This window comes from Cebidichthys violaceus, unplaced genomic scaffold (assembly GCF_023349555.1).
Source record: "Cebidichthys violaceus isolate CVI_PGR_0920_01 unplaced genomic scaffold, fCebVio1.0.p SCAF_28, whole genome shotgun sequence".
In the NCBI taxonomy this organism is placed as follows: domain Eukaryota; kingdom Metazoa; phylum Chordata; class Actinopteri; order Perciformes; family Stichaeidae; genus Cebidichthys; species Cebidichthys violaceus.
In genome coordinates, this window is record NW_027176461.1 from 224,233 (window position 1) to 248,564 (window position 24,332).

General features: G+C 41.5%; 1 protein-coding gene across 1 annotated transcript in view; it reads right to left on the bottom strand.

The window, feature by feature from the left end:
• Positions 1 to 24,332, bottom strand: part of stard9 (StAR-related lipid transfer (START) domain containing 9) — a 37,351-nt gene that overhangs the window by 11,344 nt on the left and 1,675 nt on the right. Inside the window, exons 2-21 of the mRNA XM_068721467.1 lie at positions 23,327 to 23,396; positions 20,281 to 20,397; positions 10,028 to 10,144; positions 9,880 to 9,912; positions 9,734 to 9,795; positions 9,036 to 9,148; positions 6,887 to 7,029; positions 6,728 to 6,795; positions 6,439 to 6,536; positions 6,052 to 6,279; positions 5,334 to 5,431; positions 5,166 to 5,243; positions 4,802 to 4,879; positions 4,063 to 4,242; positions 3,003 to 3,054; positions 2,490 to 2,615; positions 1,756 to 1,838; positions 1,488 to 1,525; positions 821 to 1,014; positions 151 to 631 (exon numbers count right to left, since the gene is read on the bottom strand). Coding sequence (XP_068577568.1) covers positions 151 to 631; positions 821 to 1,014; positions 1,488 to 1,525; positions 1,756 to 1,838; positions 2,490 to 2,615; positions 3,003 to 3,054; positions 4,063 to 4,242; positions 4,802 to 4,879; positions 5,166 to 5,243; positions 5,334 to 5,431; positions 6,052 to 6,279; positions 6,439 to 6,536; positions 6,728 to 6,795; positions 6,887 to 7,029; positions 9,036 to 9,148; positions 9,734 to 9,795; positions 9,880 to 9,912; positions 10,028 to 10,144; positions 20,281 to 20,397; positions 23,327 to 23,396 — 2,457 coding nt within the window. The remainder of the gene's footprint in view (positions 1 to 150; positions 632 to 820; positions 1,015 to 1,487; positions 1,526 to 1,755; positions 1,839 to 2,489; positions 2,616 to 3,002; positions 3,055 to 4,062; positions 4,243 to 4,801; positions 4,880 to 5,165; positions 5,244 to 5,333; positions 5,432 to 6,051; positions 6,280 to 6,438; positions 6,537 to 6,727; positions 6,796 to 6,886; positions 7,030 to 9,035; positions 9,149 to 9,733; positions 9,796 to 9,879; positions 9,913 to 10,027; positions 10,145 to 20,280; positions 20,398 to 23,326; positions 23,397 to 24,332) is intronic.

Consider the following 24,332-nt stretch of genomic DNA (forward strand, 5'->3'; position numbering starts at 1 on the left):
GACTACTTTAAGATCTAAATTTAAGAAAAATATGCATGCAACCAACCAGGAAAAACAGCCAGATAAAAAAATAAAAAACTGAAACATTATGGTATTAATATAGGACTAGGACCTATTAACTGTACAGGTTTAATGACTCTATGTGCTTACCTGAAGATAGGGGTGTTCTGTGGGTAGAGCCGGGACAGAAGATCTGCCGAGAACGAGTGTCTTCGAGAAACAAATGATCTTCCTCTGAGTTTTGTGGGGGAGCCCAGATCAGGAGACTCTGGGCTGTCTGGTCCCTGAGGCAGGTCCCTTTCCAGCCGCTGCAATTCCCTCTTAGCTTCCAACAGATGCCGCTTGCGGGCGATTCTCTCCAGCTGGTAGTGCAACTTTTTCCGTCGGATGCGGCTCTCGGAGCAGCAAAGGGCGTGATGCTTTAATAGTTCCTCCTGCACCGCCTTCTTCCTGGCCCGTATCACCTGCGATGGTTGATCCACTGTCTCACCTTCATGATCCTCACACGCATTACTTGCCACTCTCTCCAGGAGGGTTGAGGGGATGAGGTCTGTCTGAACTCCAGACTCTTGGGTGATTCTCAGCTCTGCAGTTGTTAGGCGATGTTTCTCCTGTATAATCCACTGCTGGACTGTTGGGTTAAGATTTACAGAAGGGAATCATTAGGTGTGGCTATCTTACAAATGCACAACATTTATCAATATTTCAACTAATTCTGAGGTACTTATTCAATATTCTATAAAGCTATCTAGAATTTTGCCTTGGATTTTGAAAAGTTGACAGTTATAACTTTTTTTGTGTAGATGGAAAGACGACTTACTCTCACTGTGCTGCTGTCGGAGGTGGGCCTGCTCCCTCTCCAGCTCTCTCTCAGCCCTCCTTTGTTCTGCCTGAATCTCCTGTCGCAAACTCTCCACGAAGCGCTGCTGCTCCTCCATACGTTGCCTCGCAGAGGGCTCCTCACTGGGGGAGAGACAGGCACCCAGCTGGCCTTGGAGCTTCACATCTTCGACACTATGAAACAGACCCATAGATACGGGGTAGAATACAAAGTGAAAATACCAGAAAGTAAAAAGAAATCATTTTACCTCACCTAGGTACAATTTCATGTCTAGAATTTAGCAGTGAGGTGGAGGCAGGTTGAAGTAAATGCAAGTGTTGTTAGTTTTCAGTTCAGCGTCTCAGCAGTAACCAAGCAACGGCTGAGCCGGTCCTGTAAACAGCTAACTGGGATTGTTCAGGAGGGTGGGGGCTACTGGAAACACATGCCATCTCCAACAACTGAACCGAAAGACGCATGAAGCATTGGCCTATTTCTGCTGCATGAATATGACACAACACATGTACGTAATCATCAAATATGTATGCTGCATGTTGGCAGAAAGAGCTCTCTGTGCACAACACACAGTATACACAGAGGGATGAATATAGGGCTGGGCGATAAATCCATCTATTCATATATATATATATATATATATCAAGTTTACCTGTGGTTGTAGGTGCAGGTCATGTCACCTTCACTGGCCTGAGAACATTTAAGAGAAGAAGAAGAACTTTAATATTTACAGGCAATAAACAATCACAACTATGCTCAGAACAAATGTACTGTAGAAACTTATCTGAAACAATATTGTGTATCACTAGCTTCACAGTATGTCAATTACAGCATCTCATTTATCTGCTCATCATCAATATTATCCCCGCTGCCATCACAACCAACAGCCTCATTTTCATTTTCAGCCGAGCGGCACCCACCCGTCTGCGTTCCCGGAGGACGGCTGCCTCGGCTGGGTGGTTGAAGCGGAACTTGTGCACTCCTCCCAAGGTGATCACCGTCCCTGGAGACAAGAGAGACGTCTCCTTCATCACAAGCTGTCCTCATCCTGCAGCAGTGTGTTGTGGGTGTATGCGCTGCAGTGTGGGGCAGGGTGTGTTTGAGAGTGTGTCTATACGTTTACCTTGAGGAAGAACCTTTAAGTGTATGTGCATACATAAATTGTCAATAATTAAATCTTATCTGTTCATTGTGTGTTCCTGGCATTCATTCTACTATACGCAATAAATTAATTTACAGTCATTTAACTCTTTAAGTGGTAGTTTGCAATGTCAGCAGCAGAGTCCGCCATGCACTGACCGTGCAGTGACCATTAAAGGTGTAAATTTGAAAAGAGGAATATTATTAAGATGTTCTCAGTGTCTTAATACTACAATAACAAGTAATAATAAACTAGTATGGCCAAATCAATGATAATTGAAATATTACGGATCATTACTTTCTCTTTGTGTACCTAAACTTGTACAGCTTTTAAATGCATGAAAGGGACAACAGTTACAGATAAGATAAACAGTCAAACAAAAGTTATATTCAAGGTTCATGCCTGCATACACTCAGATCAGATATTTAAAACATGCTACAGCTTTTTGTTGCTGTTCGCTTTGACTACAAAATGCAGTGTGAACAAACTGTTTAGTTGAGGACAGGAGCTGACCTTGAGCCAGTCTGCAGGGCTCGGTGACTTCTCGGTCGTTGAGCAGGCAGATGCAGCCCGGCAGCGGTCTGAGCGTTACCACACCTCCGTGGTTTTCAATCTCACAGCTGGCACTGCCCTGCAGAACTAGGAACAGAATGCAGAAGAAACACAATCACACATACTGAGTTAGAAAGCCGTGCAGCTACTGTACTTCTAAATATATTCAGCACTCAGTGCAGCATTTAATTAAAAGTGAACAGTCCATTTTATGATGTACAGTAAAAGGTTTTATTATGCATTCTCGCATATATATATATTTTTAGATTATATATTATTTTTATACTGTGTGTTTTATCTAAAGCTGGCAGTTTGCTGCATATCTACTCTGGGATATTGCATGGTTGTAAGATGCTTTATCGTAATTTATTGTAAGAAATTCCACTCTTGTAATGTACAAACAGTCTTATACAGTTTTAAAATGAATATTTGCAGCTGGATGAGGAAACATGGAGACAAATTAATGTATAATACCTATTTGTGGTTTTTCAAACTGTTCCTGAGGTCCTATGTGGGTAACTCCTTCCTGTTAGAAAAAGGCATTGTGTAAACATGGCAGCTATATATTTAAAATCTACATAAACAAAAACATCAAAAGAACTTTTATGCATTGGATATTAACTAACTGGATATTAGCTGGTTGTGCTCAAACCACAAGCAATAGTGGATATAATGACAATAATTTTACACAATGATCTTAAGGGAACTATTGTCCTTTCACTTCTAATCTGACAGAAAAATATCATTTGTTTACTTTGAAGTCTTATCTAACGGGATTAAAGGCTTTCTTATATGGTGTCAAGACCACATGCGTTCCCAGGTGGCCTCGGCTCTTCACATGCAGGAAACAGTGTAATTGTCAGGCCTAAGGGTATGCTTGTCATTGTCAGAATCAGGACAGCTTAAGTTCCCCCGAGTCCTAGCCTCAGAACTAAGAGCCTCTTATCCAACCGAGCTTTATGCATTGCGGAAGACACATACACGCAGAGATGGGAGATCGACAGGACAGTTGGAGGGTAGAGAGAAAAGAAAAGACAGTAGAAACGCACCTTTTCTCAAGAGTTTTTCTAGCAGAACAAAGAGAAATAGTGGGAGGAGGAGGAGGAGGAAGAATCTAGTAGAAAAAAAAGAAATTGGTTTAGTCAAGACAGCTGACAAATCAGTAACTTGAGAGTTGGAGAAAAGTAGAGCAAATGCAAAGAATATCAGTTTGTGGGAGTTTGCACCATGTTGTTCAAATGAGTGATGTGTCGCTGGGGATGAAAAGAAATGTACAAAGAACGAGACAGAGTGAAAGCACATACTTAACACCATCCAAAACAACAAACATGCATAACAATATCTTAATATTGAGTGCTACACTTATTATAGGAATTTCAATACTCAACAAATGTGTATTCCAATATTTACAGTAAAAAAGCACTGCACAAGATTTATCAAGAATAGACTTCATGAAGATGGACAATTAAATAATACCAAAATACAACAAAACATTCCTCTTCATGGACACAACACTTCTATTTCATCATCATACCCTGAGGTGATAAAAGACGACCCCAGTGCTGAGAACGTCTCTATCGAGCGTGACCAGGTGTGGTTGGAGGGAGTTGATGAGGAATCCGGCCTGGTCTCGGTTGATGTCCACACTGTACTGCTCCAGCAGCTCCTTCTTGTCTCTCCAGCTCTCCGACCAGTCCTTCGTCAGCTGCTCTACCTGAGGAGGAGACACGGATGAAGACGATGAAGGAAGGGAGTTAAGAGAGGGGGTTGAAACCAGGGTGGTAAATCTATCTACTATTTCAACTACCACTTACTACTACTACTTAAAAACAAGAAAATGATTTACAAAATTGAACTGTGTTACATGGTATGGTTGTACAGTTTAAACCCAAATGTTTCCCTGAAGAAAACAAATACAGTGTGACACAGGTTTTGATCTGCTGCCATCCCAATACAACAGAGGTGAATGGAATCTTGTTTATGGAGCTCAATCCATTGAAAAATTACATTTGAAAATGGGATTTTGTGTGTGTGTGATTTTTTTTTAAAGAAACTATATCCTAGTAACTCGGGATAATCCTGATGATAATGTTGCCCTGTATTTCTTTATAGTGACATTAGTGTCAAACTTATGATCCGTGATGTGTCAAGGACCATTGTCTCTGTCAGGCAGATGTAACAATGTGTGTGTGTGTGTGTGTGTGTGTGTGTGTGTGTGTGTGTGTGTGTGTGTGTGTGTGTGTGTGTGTGTGTGTGTGTCCACCCTGTGTTACCTTTAGTTCGTTCTGTAACACGATGTCAGAAAGATTTCCATCCCTCTCATCGCTCAGGGATGGGCTGAGATTACGCTGCTGTCAATCAAGTGGGTGAAAAATGATCAGTGAAAATACTGTGCAAAAGAAAAATGTGTTATAATGCAATCATTCAATCTTTACCATCCAGGGGATTAAAAATGTCACAAAGACACAAAGCACTGTATTAAGCCTTTGCTACAAAAACTTGTAATGTGGGGATCTCTTTTATTCAAAGCCTAACAGCACTAAGAGGGCTTCTTTCGGGGAGGGGGGGCTGCGACGACACTGTAGGGAGTACCCCAGGGAGAGAGCGCTATACTCTAATGATAAAAGGCTCTCATACCATTTCAAAGCTGAGCAGCATGCTCTTCAGCCTGTCAATCTCCTCTCTCAGTTCCCGGATCAGCCGAACACTGGCATCCTGCACACAAATCAAAGCTCACACCAACCTGCTAAAAACATTTAGCTCAAACATTAAAGTCTTGGCATCTGTCTCCAAACAGCCACTGACCTCATTAACCCGAGGCTTGTTGACAATATTTTTGGCATGGGCGGCGTAGCGCAGGGTGCTGAGGGTCTCGTTGTAACTGTTAGCGGAGGGCGAGACAGCTGCAACGCAAACACACGCACACAAAAAACACAAAAGTAAAGACACACAAACACAACAATTGGCACTCACATCACAGAAAATAAGCGTCATGAGAGAGACTTAAAGGACCATTCCAGTGGTTTTACCAGGGTGGTCACATTACTGCAAACTATTTTCCAAAGCATAACCATCAATTTTTAGATTTAATTTCCAACCTCCCTGCCAGCTATTAGATTACACACAAAAACATTGAAAAAGACCTTGCAGACATTTATCTTTATCACCATTACATTCTTTTGTTTTGACACTGCAGCAGCTACAACAAGTTTCATGCAAATCTTCAAAGTTAGTGAGTTCAAGTGCTTGCTAAAACACTAAAAAGAGAATTAAGAGTTGGTTGGCATTAAAAATAAAAAAGTAATTTTCGTTTTTCACGATCAATTATTCCTTTTATTTTCCATGTTTTGCCTTTAGGGTTTGATATTGATATAAAAACAGCTTATGATTGCAAACCATTCAACTTCAAACTTTCAGTTAAAGCTTTTACATATAAAACGCATGCAATTTATAGTTAATGGACCAAAACGTGCAAAATCCCTTCCATGGTCTTTTTCACAATACTGACATCTGTTCCACTTACTTGCAATCATGATGGTCTTTGAGTTGCCGCCCAGGCTGTCTTTCAGCAGCCAGGTTAGGACTGAGTCTCTGTAGGGGATGAAGCAGTGCCTCCTCCCTCCTCCTCCTCCTCCTCCTCCTCCTCCTCCTCCAGACAGGGAGCTGCTGTGGCTTCCCACCGTGCTGCCATCCCCCTCAGAGGCCATGCTGTTGATACTCTGACAGCTGCTGGACATCTGGGAGTTCTGGGCTGTGAAGGCATTGGGAAGAAGAAGTACAATGGTTGAGGGGTCTATGAAGAGTGTTACAGAAGAGAAGGGAATACCGCGAGGATAAAGGAAATAGTAAACAGGTAAACAGGAATTTGTGGTGGTCCATGTTAGATTTAATTCCTACTGTCTCCGTTTACCAAGAGCAGATATGACGATGCCCAAAGTGACGAGCGACTTGTTGATGTTAGAGCCCTCTGTCAGTCTATCCCTGCAGTAGTGGGGGTCCGCTCGCTCACTGTCAGACACATCATAAAAACAACACGTCAGTCGCAATGATTAAAAACACAGATTATCCAATAATAAAAGTGTGGAAGTGAACATTTTTAAAATCTCAGGGCAGTAGCCAAAGCCCACTAGGGGGCAGTTTAGTCAATGACTTTTACTCAAAAGATGTTGAGAAAAAACACACAACAAAAGGAAATTTACCTCCCAGCCAAGTCCACCAGGTTAATCTTGCTGACAGTTTCTGAAGGAAGGTTATTTTCTAGGATTGCCTTTGGAGAAAAGACAAGAGTAATCAGACGGGAATCTGCAAGTAAGTGTAGCTGTATATATGCTGATTGGGGGGCTGAGAGAGATGATGACCTGCGTGTACTGGATGGTGAAGATGGCGTGGGATCTGCTGCTGGCATCATGGTTGTGAGTTGCTGCGGTGATTCGGTTGGCGATGCCTTCTTCCAAAAGGTCCATGGCCTGCTTGCAGTCTGAGACGACGTGCTGGGACAGGTCTGATGAGAGCGGAAAGAAATGTTGAGAAATCTAAAGCAAATTAACCAATTGTGGTTAAGTTTTATACCAACTTTAAAATCTTTGTTAATTTACTGACACATTGGGAAGTAATTTGTGTGAAAGCTCCCAGTCAGAGTAAGACCAGTACAGCTACATTGTTATGTATCAAGGTGCACATTATACAAAAACATATGTTATTTTACAGAATCTTCTAAAGATTTTGAAAGGATTTTTGTGTTTTTGTATGGCTGCCAGAGGAATAAGGTTACACTGGTGGAATTAGTCAAATAAATAAAACATTATTGACCATCTGACACTTTTTGTAAACATGGTGTAGAGAGATAAATTTGAGAAAAAAACAACAACATAAAGCTGACATAACCTGACACTGACTCCTCAGGAAACATGGAAAAGACATTTAGGCAGAAGAATATAAAGACACAAACAGGAAATGTGTCTCATCAATGTTTGCTCCTGCTTGAACAATTGTTTTGAATAAAACAATAAAAAACTGCAACAATGCTCTACTTCCAGGTGTGAATCATACATTTTATTAAGAGGCTGTTAAACACACACAGATTACCACAGAGGTGCATGGTGCTATAACATGCGGTTACTTATTACTTGTTCTAATAGGGACATTTAACATAAATATTTATCTCATTCCAAAAGAATAAGAGTGACAGTAAAACACTGTTTGATGGACACGTGTTGATGGACAACAAGTATAAGCTGGTAGCCTTTAATGCGCTCTTTGTGGGAGGTGAAGTGTTCTCCTTGGAACCACGAGGAAATGACTTCACTTCCTCTGGTCAACTGGGATTTCTCCAGATTCTGACAATGAGTGGATGTGGGGCTTTAAACACAGTGACGGGGGCGGATGAGAGGGAGAGAAGGAAAGAGGGGGGGGTGAGGAGACTGAGGGGGAAAAAGAGAAAGAGAGAGAGAAAGTAAGACAAGCTAAAAGAGGAGTTTGGAGCCAAGACCGACAAGTCTGCACCAGATCAAAATCTCTATCAAGAGAACTAAATTCCCTCCCTGACCACATACCACAGTGACTTATGAACTAAAGTTACAAGACATGAGCATTACTTAGAATACTGCGGACCATGTTACACATCCAAGTCCCTCATTTGACAAAATGATGTGTCTGAGAGTGAAGAGCAAAGAAGATTTAACCTTTGGTTTCCACTCTCATCTTCACTCTCTTATTGCAAATTGTTTCAGACAGATTCTTTGACTACATGATCCATTCCTGAGTGTTTGTATACATTTTAAAAATGCTCATGGGACACTTGACAACTTTAAGCATCATTAAGACCATGCAATGCAAATATGCAGGTTCCACTGCATGTCTGAGACACAGACATACAGTGTCACAGATTTTATTATCTTAATCTTAGTGAAATCATCCTAGTAGGGTAATGAGAATTTGAAGCCTCTAGACCTCTAGTTAATTATTTAATCAGCAAGACCAAAAGCGGATATTATCTGTTGATTTTTGAGCTCATCATTTTGTGCAATTAGACCTGGAAATGTGGGGTCATGTTTGAACATTAAATTGTAATTATAATGTATTTAAAAAGGTCTTTGTACATAATCTTAACTCTCTACCTTTTCTGCACAGGTTTATTATGTCTATGAGTATGCCCGCTGTGTGTGTGTGTGTGTGTGTATATATATATATATATATATATATATATATATATATATATATATATATATATATATATATATATATATATATATATATATATATATATATATATATATATATATATATATATATAGTAAAGAAGTAAAGTTAATAAAAATAAATAAAACAACTTATTTTTGGGGGCAAGAGTTGAGAATCAGCATCTTATGTATCCTATTCTTGCTGAAATAGCAAAGAAAGGACGCCTTTCGAATTTAAACTGAGTTCAGCCCTGAGATGTACAGTAATAAAGTACATCATTGTTGTCCACCACTTTACAAAGACGGTGGAAGGTAACTGAACACTAACCTTGTACATAGGGTCCTTTCTCAGGGTGTTCTCTAACTCTCAGGGAGGCTCTCTTCTTCTGCTCTCCTCCTCTCAGCAGGTCTCGCACGCGCTCATTATAGATCTCCAGGAAGCTGCAGGGAGGACAAGACAACACACTGCTATCAGGACACACACTTAATGTGATGTCAACGGCGATCATTCAATGTCAATATGCATTATGTACTGTCCCATTATGCTTCATGTGAGTTGTTTTCTATGTTATATTATCTGCATTTCTCACAACAAACTTTAGGTTTACCTTTCTGGCATTTTGTCTTTATTGGAAAGTACAGAGAAACAAAGGAGGGGGGGGGGGGACACATAACATAATACACCCTGGCTTTATGTGAACCGGGTCATAGTCATGGTTACATGGTCTGGGTTTATGCTGGTCCAACCAAACGACCCAGACACACAGTCTACTCCTGTAATTATATAAAGCATAATATCTGCTTTGTCAAATTAACATTGCCTTCAAGAAGCTGAGGATGTCTCCAACACCGACATGGATACACAGTTTCTGATTTTCATTGTTTTGCCTGCAGCTTTGTGGTATAATTGTTCCGTAAGTACCCGTGTAATTTGAATGTCAACATCAGAAAACCAATTAAAATTGCGGTGATTAAAAAAGAAGCGGTGAGACAGTCGCACACAGTCAGGCATTTGTGACGCAATACCTGATCTCCACTCTGCTCGAGTTTTGCTCATCAGGAAAAGTGTCTTCAGACCTAAAGAGACCCTGCAAAGAAAGGAGAAATCTAAATGACTTCACACCACAACAACGGACACTCAAGTACTAGAACTGTACAAACCACTGACGTACCTGACAGATCCGAGGGGTCAAGCCAATGGAGTCCTGACATCATACAGAAGAAAACAATGAATGATTGCTTATTGTCAGTGCAGCCGGATTTGGGTTTATACTTTGTGTAACAGTTGCATTGCCTAAAATGCGCCTAGTGTCTCCTCACCGGCGTCCCCATCATGGTGTACGTCTTTCCAGATCCCGTTTGTCCGTAAGCGAATAGACACACATTGTAGCCCTCTGAGGCTCCGGACAGCACCGACACACCCAGGTCCTGGAACACCTGAGGAACATTAACGCACACCCTAAATCACAAATACACAAAGAAAGACTGACTAAGAGATGGCTATAAATAACTGGGTGGAGCAAAAAAATGTCTCGATAATTAATAAGGGTGCTGATTCAGGACTTCAAATAAACATGTTAGCGATAGAAGTCTTTTTAATAAGACTGGAAATGCCTGCAAACACATCTGTAGGCATGTTTGACTAGAAACGTAGGTGCTCTCGCGGGCTGCTGGGGTGCATAGAGTGTAAGCCGATGACCTTGATCTTACTTGCGTTGTGTTTTTACACGAGTGTAGATTTACACCGAGGTTTCACGATAACAATGCTGTGGCACCGGGCCAGTGGTGGGGAGGTAATGCTGCTTCCTGCTGAGGTGTTTGGGTAAGGAGTAGGGAGGTCAGTTAATACTCCGGGTAAACAACTTTGCAGAATGCGTATGTGAGAGAATCAAATGCGAGGGTGAAAAGACTTTGAGAAGTGAAAATAAACGTCGGCTAAAAGCACGGTGGTGAGACGTGGGATCAGGGAGAGTCCGACTGAAAACAATCCACTGAGGCCTTTTGTTTTCCTTCTCTCCGTCTGTGTTCCTGAGTCTGGAGATTATTAGCACGAGGGCTGATCACAACCACTTATTTTGTTTGTGAAAACTTGAACTAGTATGAAGCACATGTTAGTGTAAGAAATGTACCCAATAACAAACTCTATCATCCCAAAATCAGACAGCAACTCATGATGCTCATCACGTATTCCCTGCTACTGTCACATGATGGCATACATATCAAATCAGTTTTGCATAAACCAAATGTTTAGATGAGATTTTGTTTTAAAACCGGTTGAAGTATTAAAGTGCTGCATGTTTTAATGTCATATACAGGGAACTGTTATAAAGATATTATAACATTCCTATACCCAGATACAAATACAAAATTAAGATATACATCTACTGGAATATGCACTCAGTTGTCAGCTTATTAGGTACTACTTGGTACTACTGATGTAGTGTAACACAACAGTCCTAAATGACAATTGTAATGTTCAGTTTGTGTTGAAACCGTTTCAGAAATGTGTTGATTTGACTTTAGGATCATTTCGGAGGCTGCACTTTGGGGTGCTGTTGACTAATCGTTTCAGCTCTATATTTGGCACCAGCGTCAAACAGTGTGCCACGTCTAGAAACCACTTACACTGGTGCCAGGGGGGAAATATGGACCTAATTCACTTTCAGAGCTGACAAAAAGCCAACCAGCATATTAAGTTCCCTGTTCCCTTAAGCGTCAGCAAACCTGTTTTTCCATGTTATCATCACACAGGCATAAATTTGCGGATATTTATCTTCATATGGGAGTCAGTCAAGTATCCTGTGATAAGAACGGATAATTAATTAAACATTTTGCTGCACCTGACACATTGTGAATGACGAGTGTGGGTGTTTCTCATTTATTATAGGTCATCAGTGCCTAAAGTACTTTCTGTGCGTACATGTAGAGCTGCAGCCATTGATTGATTATTACATCAATGAATCGAGCAATCGGATGTAAAATACGTAGCAATATTAAATATACAAAAAATAAATTCAGACAGATAAGTAACTGGTGTCCGTTTTAGAACAAAAATCTACATGTCAAAACTAAACCATTGTAGTGCATTTAGGTGCCATATTACATTCTGGTTTACCAACAATCTTTTTCAAATGAAGACTTGTTGCAGATAGTCCGTTGTTCAATACTGATGAACAACATTGAAGCGTCATCAGAAGAGTTCCCGGGGACATGTGGCCCCCACCGGCAATCCAAAAGCTGAGTCCAAAGGCAACACATGCATTGGGGGGGCAGCAACTTGATCTGGATCAAACCTGAGAACCATAACACACCTTGGGGATCAGTGAGGGGTCCACTCCCCTGGATACTGGTGGGTAAGTACACAGCGGAGAGGGGAGGAATGCTTTCAAAGCTACCACGACCTCCACGGATCAAACACGGGAATCATTTCAACAAACCCTCTGTGTGTGTGTGTGTGTGTGTGTGTGTGTGTGTGTGTGTGTGTGTGTGTGTGTGTGTGTGTGTGTGTGTTTGTGTGACGACCAACCGCTGTCAGGAGAAGCAAGAACCTGGAGCTAAGCCTGTGTATACTCTAGGCTTACACAACGGTGGGAACAGGTTTTAGGTGTGATGTGGTAGAAAGCTGTTGGCCTTGTAAAAGCAATCTGAAAAGGATTCATTGGTCATCAGAGTGTGTGAATCTGTGTGTGTTAGCATTCATCAGCCTTGAGATTTCTCTGAGTAAAGGAAAATATTAAAACACTGACTCTGTGGAGTGAAGCTCACACAGAGACCAGCGTCTTATCTCACCACAACTGATAAAAGCAAAAAACACCCGAGTCTAGTACAGAGACTTGAAATCAGCACTGGAAGTCACTAGAATTTAGTCAAAATATTCAATAGTCACTTTGCTTTCAAAAGCCTAAGAATATGAAGTGGAAACACCAGTTTGTCAATTGAAGGGCTACCAACTAGTATTTGAACTATTAATTACTCTACAAATTATTTTTCCGATTAATCGATCGGGTGTTTAGCCTAGAAAATGTCCAAAAAATGTCCATAACAATTTCCCAGAGTCTTCAAATGTCTTGTTCTATCCAACAACAAGCTGTGATCATTGCTTATTAATTTTCTGTCAATCGTCTAATTGAATTATTGTCTTATCCTTTCATCTCTAGATCATTTACAGACAACAAAAAGAACAATATAGCTAATCTGCTTTTTTCCATTTCCCATTTCCATTATTCCTTCACAAACCTACAAGTGCTGAAAAGGATAGCGGGTAATTAATTCATAAGAAGCAAAAACAAAAATACAAAACGTTCTCTCCATTGTCTATCATTGTAAATTGAGTTTCTTTGTCTTGTGGACTGTTGAGCAGACAAAACAACACATCTACAGATGCAGTCACGGTGCTGGAAACATTTGTCACCACTTCCTGACAGCTTAAAGACAAAACTATTCACCAAAAAAAGAACTCTACAGATTAATCAATACAGAAAATAGCTGTTAGCTGCAGCCCAACAAACACATTTTTCATTTTAACGTATTGCTCTGTAGCCTAGCCAACCGTGTGCAGACAACCGCCACGTGTAACTAGTAAAAGTGCTGCCACAGCGGCTGTCTCACTCTGTGACCTTATAAATCACCCAACAGGCACTGTGGTGCAGACATCTAACACAACGTTATTCCTACCTATGGAATCCATTTTAAAACCTGGGAATTTAAGACCGTTTTTTAGCCTAACTGGGACTGAAACTATTTTCATTACGGTTGAATCTGAAGAATATTTTCTGGTGTCCATTATAATTTCTCAGTGCCCAATCTGACTTATTCAGCATGCTTACTTTATCAGTTTAAAAGCCCAAAGATAACACATCTACTATTCTACATGAAGAAAAACAAGCATTTCAGGACTATGAAACAAAGATGGTTTGGTCTTTTTTGCTGAAAGTGTGACTGAAGTGATAAAACCAATGAAAAATGTTGCCGATTAGTTTTCTGTCAACTGACATAATAATATCAATACTAATAACTAACTGCTGTTACATTTATTGCCTCAGGGACTTTGCTGAAAATATACTGTACATAAACCTGGACAGAGAAAACCTGAATTTGAGTTCTCCTGTTAAGAAGAACATTGAAACCGTGTGTTACGTAACTTTTACCCAATAAATAGTGATGTGACAAAGTGTGCAGCCCTCTGGAGACCAGGCCACCTGGAGCTGCCCCCTGCATCTCGGCTGAATGGAGGCTTAAGCATGAAGACAAAAAGCAGCGCCGCCCCGGTCTTGTGCTCATCCAACTATTCAAAAACAGACTCAGACAACCTGTCCTCCCTCAAAGACAGAGAATCAATACAGCTCTTGTTAAAATTGACCCTCTTAAAGTCACTCTATGGGGGCTACGACAAGGCCGAGTGTCCCTCCAGGCTGAGCACAAAGACCAGGAACTTCACTTCAACGTGTGCTCCGTCTCTGAACTTGACTCTCTGTACACTATCTCTTTTGTTTTCTCTGTTTCTACTTTGTTTTGGTTTTATTAACAAAAAAAAACGGCAAAATACTTAAAATAACCGCAGAGCAAAACCACAATAGGAAGCATAGATCTATTTTAACCTCTTGAGAGAATTAAACCGGCGTGTGTGAGTTTGTCTAGACGATCATGTCGGGCAACATTAAAACAATCCTGTTGTTTGTCATCTCTGTCACACCGATATTAATCAGAAGTTTGTAATTTGTGCTCTGACTGCTTAATTAAATGGACATGAAGGCCGTCTGCCACAACCTACTTTCACAGTTTCCCTGCAGCATTGGGAGGTATTTTTGGACGAACAAAGCAGTTGAGGTAGGCGGCAGATTGCATTGTGGGAATGGAAATGTACCCCAGGATCAAATGAAGCAGGAGAAAAACAGCCTGGAGATAAAGAGACTGGGCCAGAGCCATAGTAAGCGTGCAGGCTGCTTGGTCGCCTCAGAACACACAGGGGACAGACTAAACACCTACATTAACAGGAAGGCGGTTGTCATCAGCATGCCGCTGCACGTGTGTGTGTGTGTGTGTGTGTGTGTGTGTGTGTGTGTCTCTCTCTCTGCTTGGTTAAGCCATTTAGAGGAAACAGCATCCACAACAGGGACAAAAGCTTCAGAGTCTGCTTCCCTCTCTGAGGAAAAAAAAATGTACAAACAATCTAACAATGAAAGAGGAAAAGCAGAATATAGATTTCATTCTTGTACAGGAAATGCAGGTCAAACTCCTCCGGTCAAAACAGAGAGAAAGGAAGGAAGAATAAAAGAGGCTTTGGGGTTAGAAGGGGCAGATCTCGGAGAAAGTCAAAGAAAAATAAAGGTTGGCTTTGGCTAACATGCATGACATATACTGCTGTGTATATATGAGGTGCAGGTTATAACTCAAACATGACCTTTTCCATATAATCAAGAAAAGGTAGAAAAACAGCTTTCAAAGAAAAGAGATGTTACTGTATGGCATGTCACAGGCTGCTGCTATACAGTATGTATAATCCAGTCCACAAGGATCCAAATGTCAAGCAATGCAATGTCAGGAGGTGGAAAGAGAGCAGCTAAGTGTTCGACTAATTTACATTTATACTGCCACATGATATATATGACTTTAAAATAAAGTGGTGACAAACAGATGCCATTATCTTGTAAAATCCTACCGGCAACAGATCTCAAATGTAAAGTAGAAGTGGCATGTACATCTAACTAGGTTGGACCAGACCTCTCTGAGGAAAATGAAGGAACCAGCTGGGTCTCATGCCAGAGATCTGCATCGTGATAAAAACTGTGTTTTGAAACACTTTTTCCCCCCCAAAAGTGTAGTCTTGGTGGCCTGGTAACACAGAAAAAAAAAGAAGAGAAAGGCAGCGAAGTGGGGAAGAAATGTTGAAAAAGAGCGGCAATGATGAAAGAGAAGGACAGCATGAAAAAGAGTGAAAAAGTAATGGTGTAATGGCTCTGTAATGAGGCAAGTCCTGTAATCACTGGCTGTGGAAAAAGCCAAATGCTGGTCTGGTTTTATGTGGCCGGCTCTACACTAAACCCTGGAGAAGTATTTATGTGTAGTGTGCACAAGAGAGTAAATGTGTGTAACATGTCGTCAGGGGTGATGGCAAAAGGCCAGACAAGCACAGTGAAGCACTTCGCCACATTTAAAAACTTTAGCCCCTCATTGCTTTTGCCAGGTTTGATGTATCCTAGAGGGCCGAGATTCATTTCCCCTCCACAATTGCTCTCACGGGAAGGACCTCTCTGAGCTCAATGCAAAAAAAACTTGGGACTGAAAGTGAAAAAATAAGTGGAAAAGGAGATGCAACTTTCTCCCAAACATGATATCCAACAAACAAAACTATCAGCTCCCGTGAAATGGACTGGACAGCTGCAGAAGAGGCGAGGGTCGCTCAGTTCCCGTCCCACGCTTTCCAACTGGGTTAGACAAACAGCTGGGCTCTGAGCAAAAGTTAAATGCTTTGGTTTAGACACAGGAAAAGAAATGTCACTGGAGACATCCTTGTCCTTACTTCCTGTTAGAAAACTGGGTTAGAGAATCAAAAGGTGAACGAGGGAGAAATGTGTCGAGTGGACTACAGGGAGGGAGGACACAGACAGGGAGACAGAATCAGGAGCAGAAAGAGGAGACATGGAGGAAGCTGTTTGGCCGGAGTTCAACAATGCTCTCGTTTGTCACACTCGGACAGAATTTGTAGGTCAAATTAGTATGGGGAGGGAAGAGAGGGAGGAGGGAGAGACAGGGATGTGCAGGCCAAACAGATAGGCTGCTCTTCATTACTCAGGCCTCCCTCCACTGTGGGGGAAAAAGAGAAACAGAGACAGGAAAGTGAAAGAAAAAAAAAAAGGCAGAAGTCTCTCTGGCTGAGCGTTCCATTTATCAGTACACACACTCTTGTTGCGACTGGGGCAAAAGGTTGGACTTAAAACAAATACATAACACCATATCTGGAGAGAGTTTGGGGATTTGCTGCTCCTCCCCCCATATCCTTGTTAAAGGGGCCAAAGCACAACGCTGAACAGTGGAGCGACATGGAAATGACTTCTTCAGCCTTCAGACTGATGGGAGCTGTGTGTGACATCCATAGGGTACAGTGGCACCATTTACAGGGGTAACCTGGAGCAGTATTACTCGCTCAACTAGTATTCTTACACTCTTTGAGTGTGTAATGTGAAGATCCACAGCCAACAGTTACTCCATAAATATCAAAGCTATCAAAAACATGTGATGTTTAATACACATGACGTCAGACAATGAAATAACAAGGCAGAGGAGCTTCTAGTTAGATCTTCGCCAATCAGTTAACAAAAGATCCAACTTTGGCACCCAGATTGCCGATTGACGCGTCTCTGTGACATGACGACTCGGGACCGAATGAGCCGGAGATGGACAACGTAGAGCTGCAACACGCGTCTTTAATTACGGGCATTCGTTTTTTAGAAATGTGTTTGTATTGTTATTTGTTATTGTATAAAAAACATTTTCCAAAAGGTTTGGTGCGTTTTAAGCATGTTTGTGATTTCAAGGGGTTAATACAAGTAAGTCCAGTAAGTCCCTACATAGATCACAGGTGTGTTTCCTGTACCCATATGTTGGAGGTTTCGTATTTCTTCATTGACTGCATGTGTTATTTGGTGACCTGTTTGTGGTTAATTCAAACCAGGCCGGACTGTGTTGAGGGGGAGCAAACGCACATGTGTGTTTGGAAGATTCTTCTCATACACAGAGAGGCTATTCTCTCACTGACACACAGACCTAGAAACACTGTGAGAGCATAATCAAATCTCTCTCACACACAAACAAGAGGAGGAGAAGAGGGAAAAACCCCAGCAAGCCGACTCCTTTCGGCAATAAAAACCAGTATTGTGCGCTGAGATTAATCCTCAGCAGTGACGTCTTTGCGCTGAGATTTAACTGTGAAAAATGACTTTGCGAGGCAGCTGTGAGTTTGGCTGAGGAGGCACCGAGGATCCTTTTGCCCATTCCCCTCCTCCTGCTCCTCCTGCTCCTCCTCTACCCGAGGAATTTACATTTGCACTCTCTCTCTTCGTGCCTAATCAGTTTCTCTTGCCTTGTCTCAATCCTCTGCTGCTTTTTTCAATTCACTCGGCCATGTTTCTCACCGTCAGAAGCAATAAACAAAGCTGAGGGGTTTGTGTTATTAAATAGTGGAAAAAAGTTTTTTATTAGCTTAATATATAGCCTCAACACAAAGGCAGCATTGAGACAAACAGTTCCAACAGCTGGTTCCCATTATGGATTATGTTTCTCTTCCAAACTCTTACTTCTTCTCACCTGGCAGAGCCGTACTCCTTCCTCTCTGCTCAACTTTCTTCTAAAAACTTTTTTCACTCAAAGACACAACTTAAAAACAAGTTGTTTTTCTTGTCGGGAGCCTCCAGCGACAAGAATGCAACCACGTCTGCTGCACCCCAACATACAGTCAGACACCACAGTTCTGTCTACACTATCTGCTGTAACCGTGTCTGAGGACGTCAAGCCCCACAAGTATCTGGTGTAAACTGTCAGTGATGCATGGACAGGTATATGCATCACTGATGGAAGGGTCTCTGAGGGGCGCTGGACCGGGAAAGCAAGAGTTAAGATCCACTTTCCCCATGTCTCATTCCACCACTGGCTCAGATTGTCTTCGTCTCGTGGGGACTACAATGCAAGACGAATTCAGAGCAAGTCCCTCTTCCTGGTCTGAAAAAAAGAAAAGCATGCTAAAAGATGTTTTAAAGTAGAAACCATGAGAAAATCCAGCGCTGGCAAAAAAAAAAAAAAAAGAAACGCCCCAACTCATTAATGGTTTAAAAATATATGTGGTTGGATCCCAGATAAGAGAGGAAAAATCCCTCACTTGAGAATTACTGCCGAAACGTAATGCCACTACGTGAAATGAGGCAACTCAACAGTAGTGGGAAATTAACATCAAGTCCCAATATTGCTGTAAAGTTTTGGTTGGGATAACAAATCTCAACACGCCACTGAGACAGGTCCTTCACTGCTCTAAAAAGCTATTCGTCTGCTCAAACAGTTAGAGTGGCTCTTGAATTATAGGTGCCACTGTGCTCCATTCATCTGGCCTGCTGCTCTACAACACAAAAACGGTATTCTCTGCTTTTTACATCAAGTACCGCGTCTTCAGATCCACCAGAGAGATGCCGTATTCAAATAAATTCAAGTGTGATGTGATCAGTTAACGGCTGACGTTGGTCTTCTACGAGATTCTTTGTTAAAGAGGCAATTCTTTGCATTCTGGTTCAGGAAAAAGAGGTCAGATTTAAATCCTCTGTCCTTCAATGGTGTCCTTTTTTCGCCCACCCCCGGGACAACAGAGGAATGTCTTGTGGCAAACCGGGCCGCTGTGACTGGACACAATTCTGCTGAGGAAAGCGGCAGCCAAAGCCAGAGCCAGCAAGAGAAGAATAAAAAGAAGAAAGTGCTGTGTTGTCCGTTGCTCTGAGCAGTGAGTAGGCCGTCTCTCAGCCCGGTCTTTCTCAAACACATACAAAGACATCTCTGACAAGAGGAGAGACAGTGAGGGAGTGGCAGAGGAGAGGAAAAGTAACACTAAGGGAGCAGCTATGGTGTTGAACAATGAAAACTCGATGGAAATACAAATTAATAACAAGAAAACTTAGAACTCTATATGAATAGGTTTAGGAGAGATTTCCTGTAATGGACTTGGGGACCACTTCCCCTTGATCCGGGAGCCTGTCTCGGGTTCCAGCAACACCCTCCAATCAAAGCAACACAAAGATATCTAATAGCCCAATCAGAGCCAGGACATGAAAAGCGAGCCGACTCTAGCCATGCCATGTCTGAGGCAAAGAGACTTGTGAGTAACAGATGGAGCTGATATCATATCCCCCGAGTGGCCATCTGTGAACACAACACACACACACACACACACACACACACACACACACACACACACACACACACACACACACGTCTCGTTGTGGTTTGTCTACAAGGACTGTTTCCTCTGGGCTCTTTTCTTGGTACAAAGCTTGTGTTTGGTCCAGTGTCAACTCGTGACCAAAGGCCTGGATTGGCACGCACACAAGAGGGCATCTAACATGGCATGGAAACAAGAACAATCTTTAGGCAGGGCTGCTCAAATGGCTATGTGTCAAACTATACTTTGGATCCATTAGAAAGGACATGGAGCGGACAATAATCTCACTCACTATACTAATACTGACTGCAATATTCAAGAAAACAGTCAGGATCAGGTTCTGGTTCTCCTTGTGTATATCTGTAAGAGAATCTGTCAAAGCACTGTTTATTTTGCCATCTTTCCACTTAGACAACCACAAGGAGGAACCACAGTAGCAACATCACAGAACCGTTGGGTTTGAGGCTGAACACTGGATGTAAACTCTGATGTTGTGACATAGTGTGGAGGGTTCCCTTCTGTCATTACTCAGGCTGTGCCCCATAGCATGTAAATGGGAAAAGTAGGGGAATTTTGTAATAGTTCATGGAGCAACCAATGTTAAAAGCCTATCACTGGAGTACTGCCTTTAGAGTGAGGTCAGGTTTTCGGTGATTACCTCCTCCTGCGAGGCATAGTGAGGCTCTGCTGGGTCCACCGACCAGTAGCAGTAGTCGAAACAAAACTCCAGAAGCTTCTCCCTCGAATCCACAGCACCATCCGAACGTCCATCCAGCTTCACAAGGGAAAACAGAAGAACAAAGCACATAGGGATTATTTTTTACACTCTTTTATTATTTCATACGATCCAATAACAGTCAACATCCTTGAGTTTCTCTTAAAGTATTTAACAAGCGATTAGTCTGCTAATCATTTAAGAGGCAGAAGCTTTAACCTGCTTACATTTAATAACATACAAAATGTAGCAAAAAGAAATATGAGCTAAAAAAAAAAATCAACTGATAAAAGCCAGGTACAGTAGCTTTTGCTCATTGGACCGCTATGGGGTGGAATTGCAAGCAAGTTGTTTCCAATCATTAACAACGCATTCACTCCTCCAGTTCTTTAGTTGCCTCACTGCATTAACAGTAAACACCTTTCTGCTTACTGTGAGGGAGTCCTGAAATGAGGAACTACATCAGAGCAGTATTTGGACAACAGTTGCACTGGAAAAACAGAACTGAATCGAAAACATTTCTTCTAAAATCACTGCATTCAACCTGGAACCTGAACCAACTGAGGAAAACCATGCGCTCTGATTCTTACGCTGTTACTTTCCATTTGTGACATTCAATATATACTGTATATGTATATACTGTATATGTATATACAGTATATACATAGGGTCATAAATCTATTCAGGTGTATCCAGTTTACCTAAAACTTACCCCATCTATTTGCATATAGAGGAATTTATTCTAAGTAGACAACAGGTTTGTGAGCACTGGGGCGTGCATGTGATTGTAACCTCACTGTAAACACAAGATGTATTGTCGCTGCATTGAATCTTGGTCTATTGAGGTAAAATGGTTGAAAGGATGTCACAGCTGGGCAATATACAAATATAAGAGTATTATAAGACAATATATCGGCTGGGTTACATACCAGTTGTTGTAAATGACTAAAACATCATTCCAGCACCAGAGTTACAATATTCTGGGTCTATTTGGCTGGTTGTAGTTTGGTTAAACAGATTTAACTCTAATTAAAGTAATGATCTGATTGAAATTGGTCATTCAAAATGATTATCTGTGAGCTCTACTTCGTTAGGTTTTATGTGTGTACCATCACATTATCAAAGTATTCAATTACAGAGCTCGTGTTTAACAGCGCGAAGACTCTTAAGCCCTTTCTCCTTAATTCTGAAGACCTGACATTTATTATTCATTTTTGACAAATGAGATTTTGTGCTACTCTCAGATTCCAATGCAATTAAAAAAAAAAGAAACAGTTTGGGATGCCATCAAGGTATCATGTTTACATTTGCCGAGTGCAGGTTCAGGTTATATAAACGGCTTATTTAGTCCCTGCTGTACTTCAAACCAAGCTGTCAGTCAATTAACTAAATCATTATCCAAACGCTGAATCCACCCGACCATCATGTAAATAGCCTTTTCTTTCTCCAACTGCAGTATGAGGCAGCACTAAGCGCTGGGTATCAACTTTGTTCACAGCAATTGGTTTGCCTGAAAGCGTGATTATTTAACCCCTCAGCACATTTCGGACATTCAACGGTGGCCTCGTAGTGTAAAGGGTTAGCCAAGAGCAACATCGGCCACAGGCAACAGAGTGTTTCATAACTAAGTCTTTTTATTGTTTCACACTTTTTAATCAAGTTCAGTAGCTCTTTATAGCTTGGATTACTTTATGTTTTATTGTCCTTTAAAATCCATCCTTTTTTCTTTCTGTCTTGGATCTTCCAAAACGGTCCCACTTTCCATTCATAATTATTCCCACGAGACTCCCATGAGCCCGTGCAAGGGCCTTGATCCTTCTCCATGGCGGAGGGAGGCCATATGTGGTTTGTCTCCGTCACATCATTTGGAACAGATTCTCTCCTCCCCCACCCGACTTCTCTCCGTACACCAGAGTTTAAAATGTAAACAGCTCTGTAACTACCAACGTGATCAACGAAAGGTCTCCATATACGTGTGACCAGGTTCTAACTAAACGAGAGTTTGGAAATGAGTTGTAAGCCGACTTTCTTCCATCTTTTTCTATGTTTGCCTCACATTAGAGATGGACGTTTATATATACTGTATGTATATAGAGATATATATATATATATATATATATATATATATATATATACATACACACACACACACACACACACACACACACACACACACACACACACACACACACACACACACACACAGTATATGATCCTCAATGAGGCTTTCAGACACACAAAGTGTAATCATGTCAATATGAGCTAAAGCAAACATTCACAAGAGAAAAATGTGGTGTAACAACACCAGGCTTTCTGCAGGCAATGCAGCTCAACCAATCAAGCAGGAATACTCAGCCGTCTGACGCAGCAGGTCGGTAAGTTAGAAAAAGTATCAGCTTACAAGAATGTGCAAGTCACATCATAATTATTTCCAAATGTGTCCGTGAAACCTAAACTAATAACTAAAACAAACAAAAAACTAAAAACTAGCCTCTTTAAACTAACAACTTTTCAAACTGCTATTTTCTTGCTTATTATTAATAAGGTCTGGGGCAAAGCTATTATACGTGATATTTTATTTACTACAGTTTATTCTTTGTGAGGTTTTAAATCTCTATCCAAAAATAATGAAATAAATTCAGTCTGTAGTATCTGAAGTCTGCTGTAGTTGTGTTGCTGTTTATATTGGGGTGTCAGAGTGCATGTGTTTGGGTTCTCAATCAGTGTGTGTGTGTGTGTGTGTGTGTGTGTGTGTGTGTTTGAGCTCAACACATATAATAAACAACAGTAACATCAAGCAGGAAGTGGCCGATTCAAGGCTGTAAACATCCTGTTGCTGTGACAGATACCCTCTACACACACTACTCCCACTTCGTCCTAAGACACACAAATAATAACAACAATATTGGAGATATATATATATATATATATATATATATATATATAAATAATGCAGCAGTTGGGACATTTTCACACCAAACATACTCACCTTTACATTTTTGACCCTTACAAGCTTGTCCTCCACCTGAACCGCCAGCCTTCCTTCATCCGCCCTCTCCCTGTGAGCAAGAACACAACCACTGCTTCAGTCAAACTCTGTAAACATCCAACATTTGGAAGCGTAGGGAAATCTTTCGGACAAGTGAGAGAGATCCGATCGGAGAAAACATTAAGACACCAATAGAGAAAAGAGGATCGGGGGGGGGGGGGGGGGGCGCTATCAGTATTAATCAGTGTCTCTCACTCCAAACCGAAAAAGAGATTTAACAAAAAGGTTTCACAGATTCAAATAGGGTTTAAATCTTTTTGCCGATGCAGATGCAATTGAAAGGGTGTTCAGATAAATTTAGACCACTTGACTTGAGGCCGTCACATGACAGTTAACACAATGAATCTGTGTGTGTGTGTGTGTGTGTGTGTGTGTGTGTGTGTGTGTGTGTGTGTGTGTGTGTGTGTGTTCCATGAAATCGCCAATGACCAGCTTCAGATTCAAATGAAAACAGACCCCGAAGACTTGACTCTGATGAGTTCGTCCTGGGCTGTTTCCACAAATCCGAGAGTTTGTGCAAGTTTGTGTGTGTGTGTGTAAAACAAGGTCAACTCAGCTATGTGCGCTTCAGCAGCTGGACCGAGCACATCTGATGCAACACACGCGAAACTGGAGGCAATCACACCATTAGAGCCGAGAGAATTTCGATCTCCAGGAGCGATAATGACGGCGGATGCTTCCGGCAGTGCAAACGCTGCTTCTCTGTGGTGGGTTAGGAGGCTGTCGTAATCGTGCTTCACCATGCGGGACTCATTTTGCCAACCCAGCCCAAAACCACCAACCTTCAATCTCAGGCCACAAGTAGCATGGAGGAGAGGAGGCTGGTGGTGGAAAATAGTAAACCTTGTAAAAATGTGTGTTGATACAAACCCAAGACGAGCAATTGCACAATCAGCACCGACATGTTTTTTAGCACTTGTGAGTGGCATCTTTAATTATCAGGGGG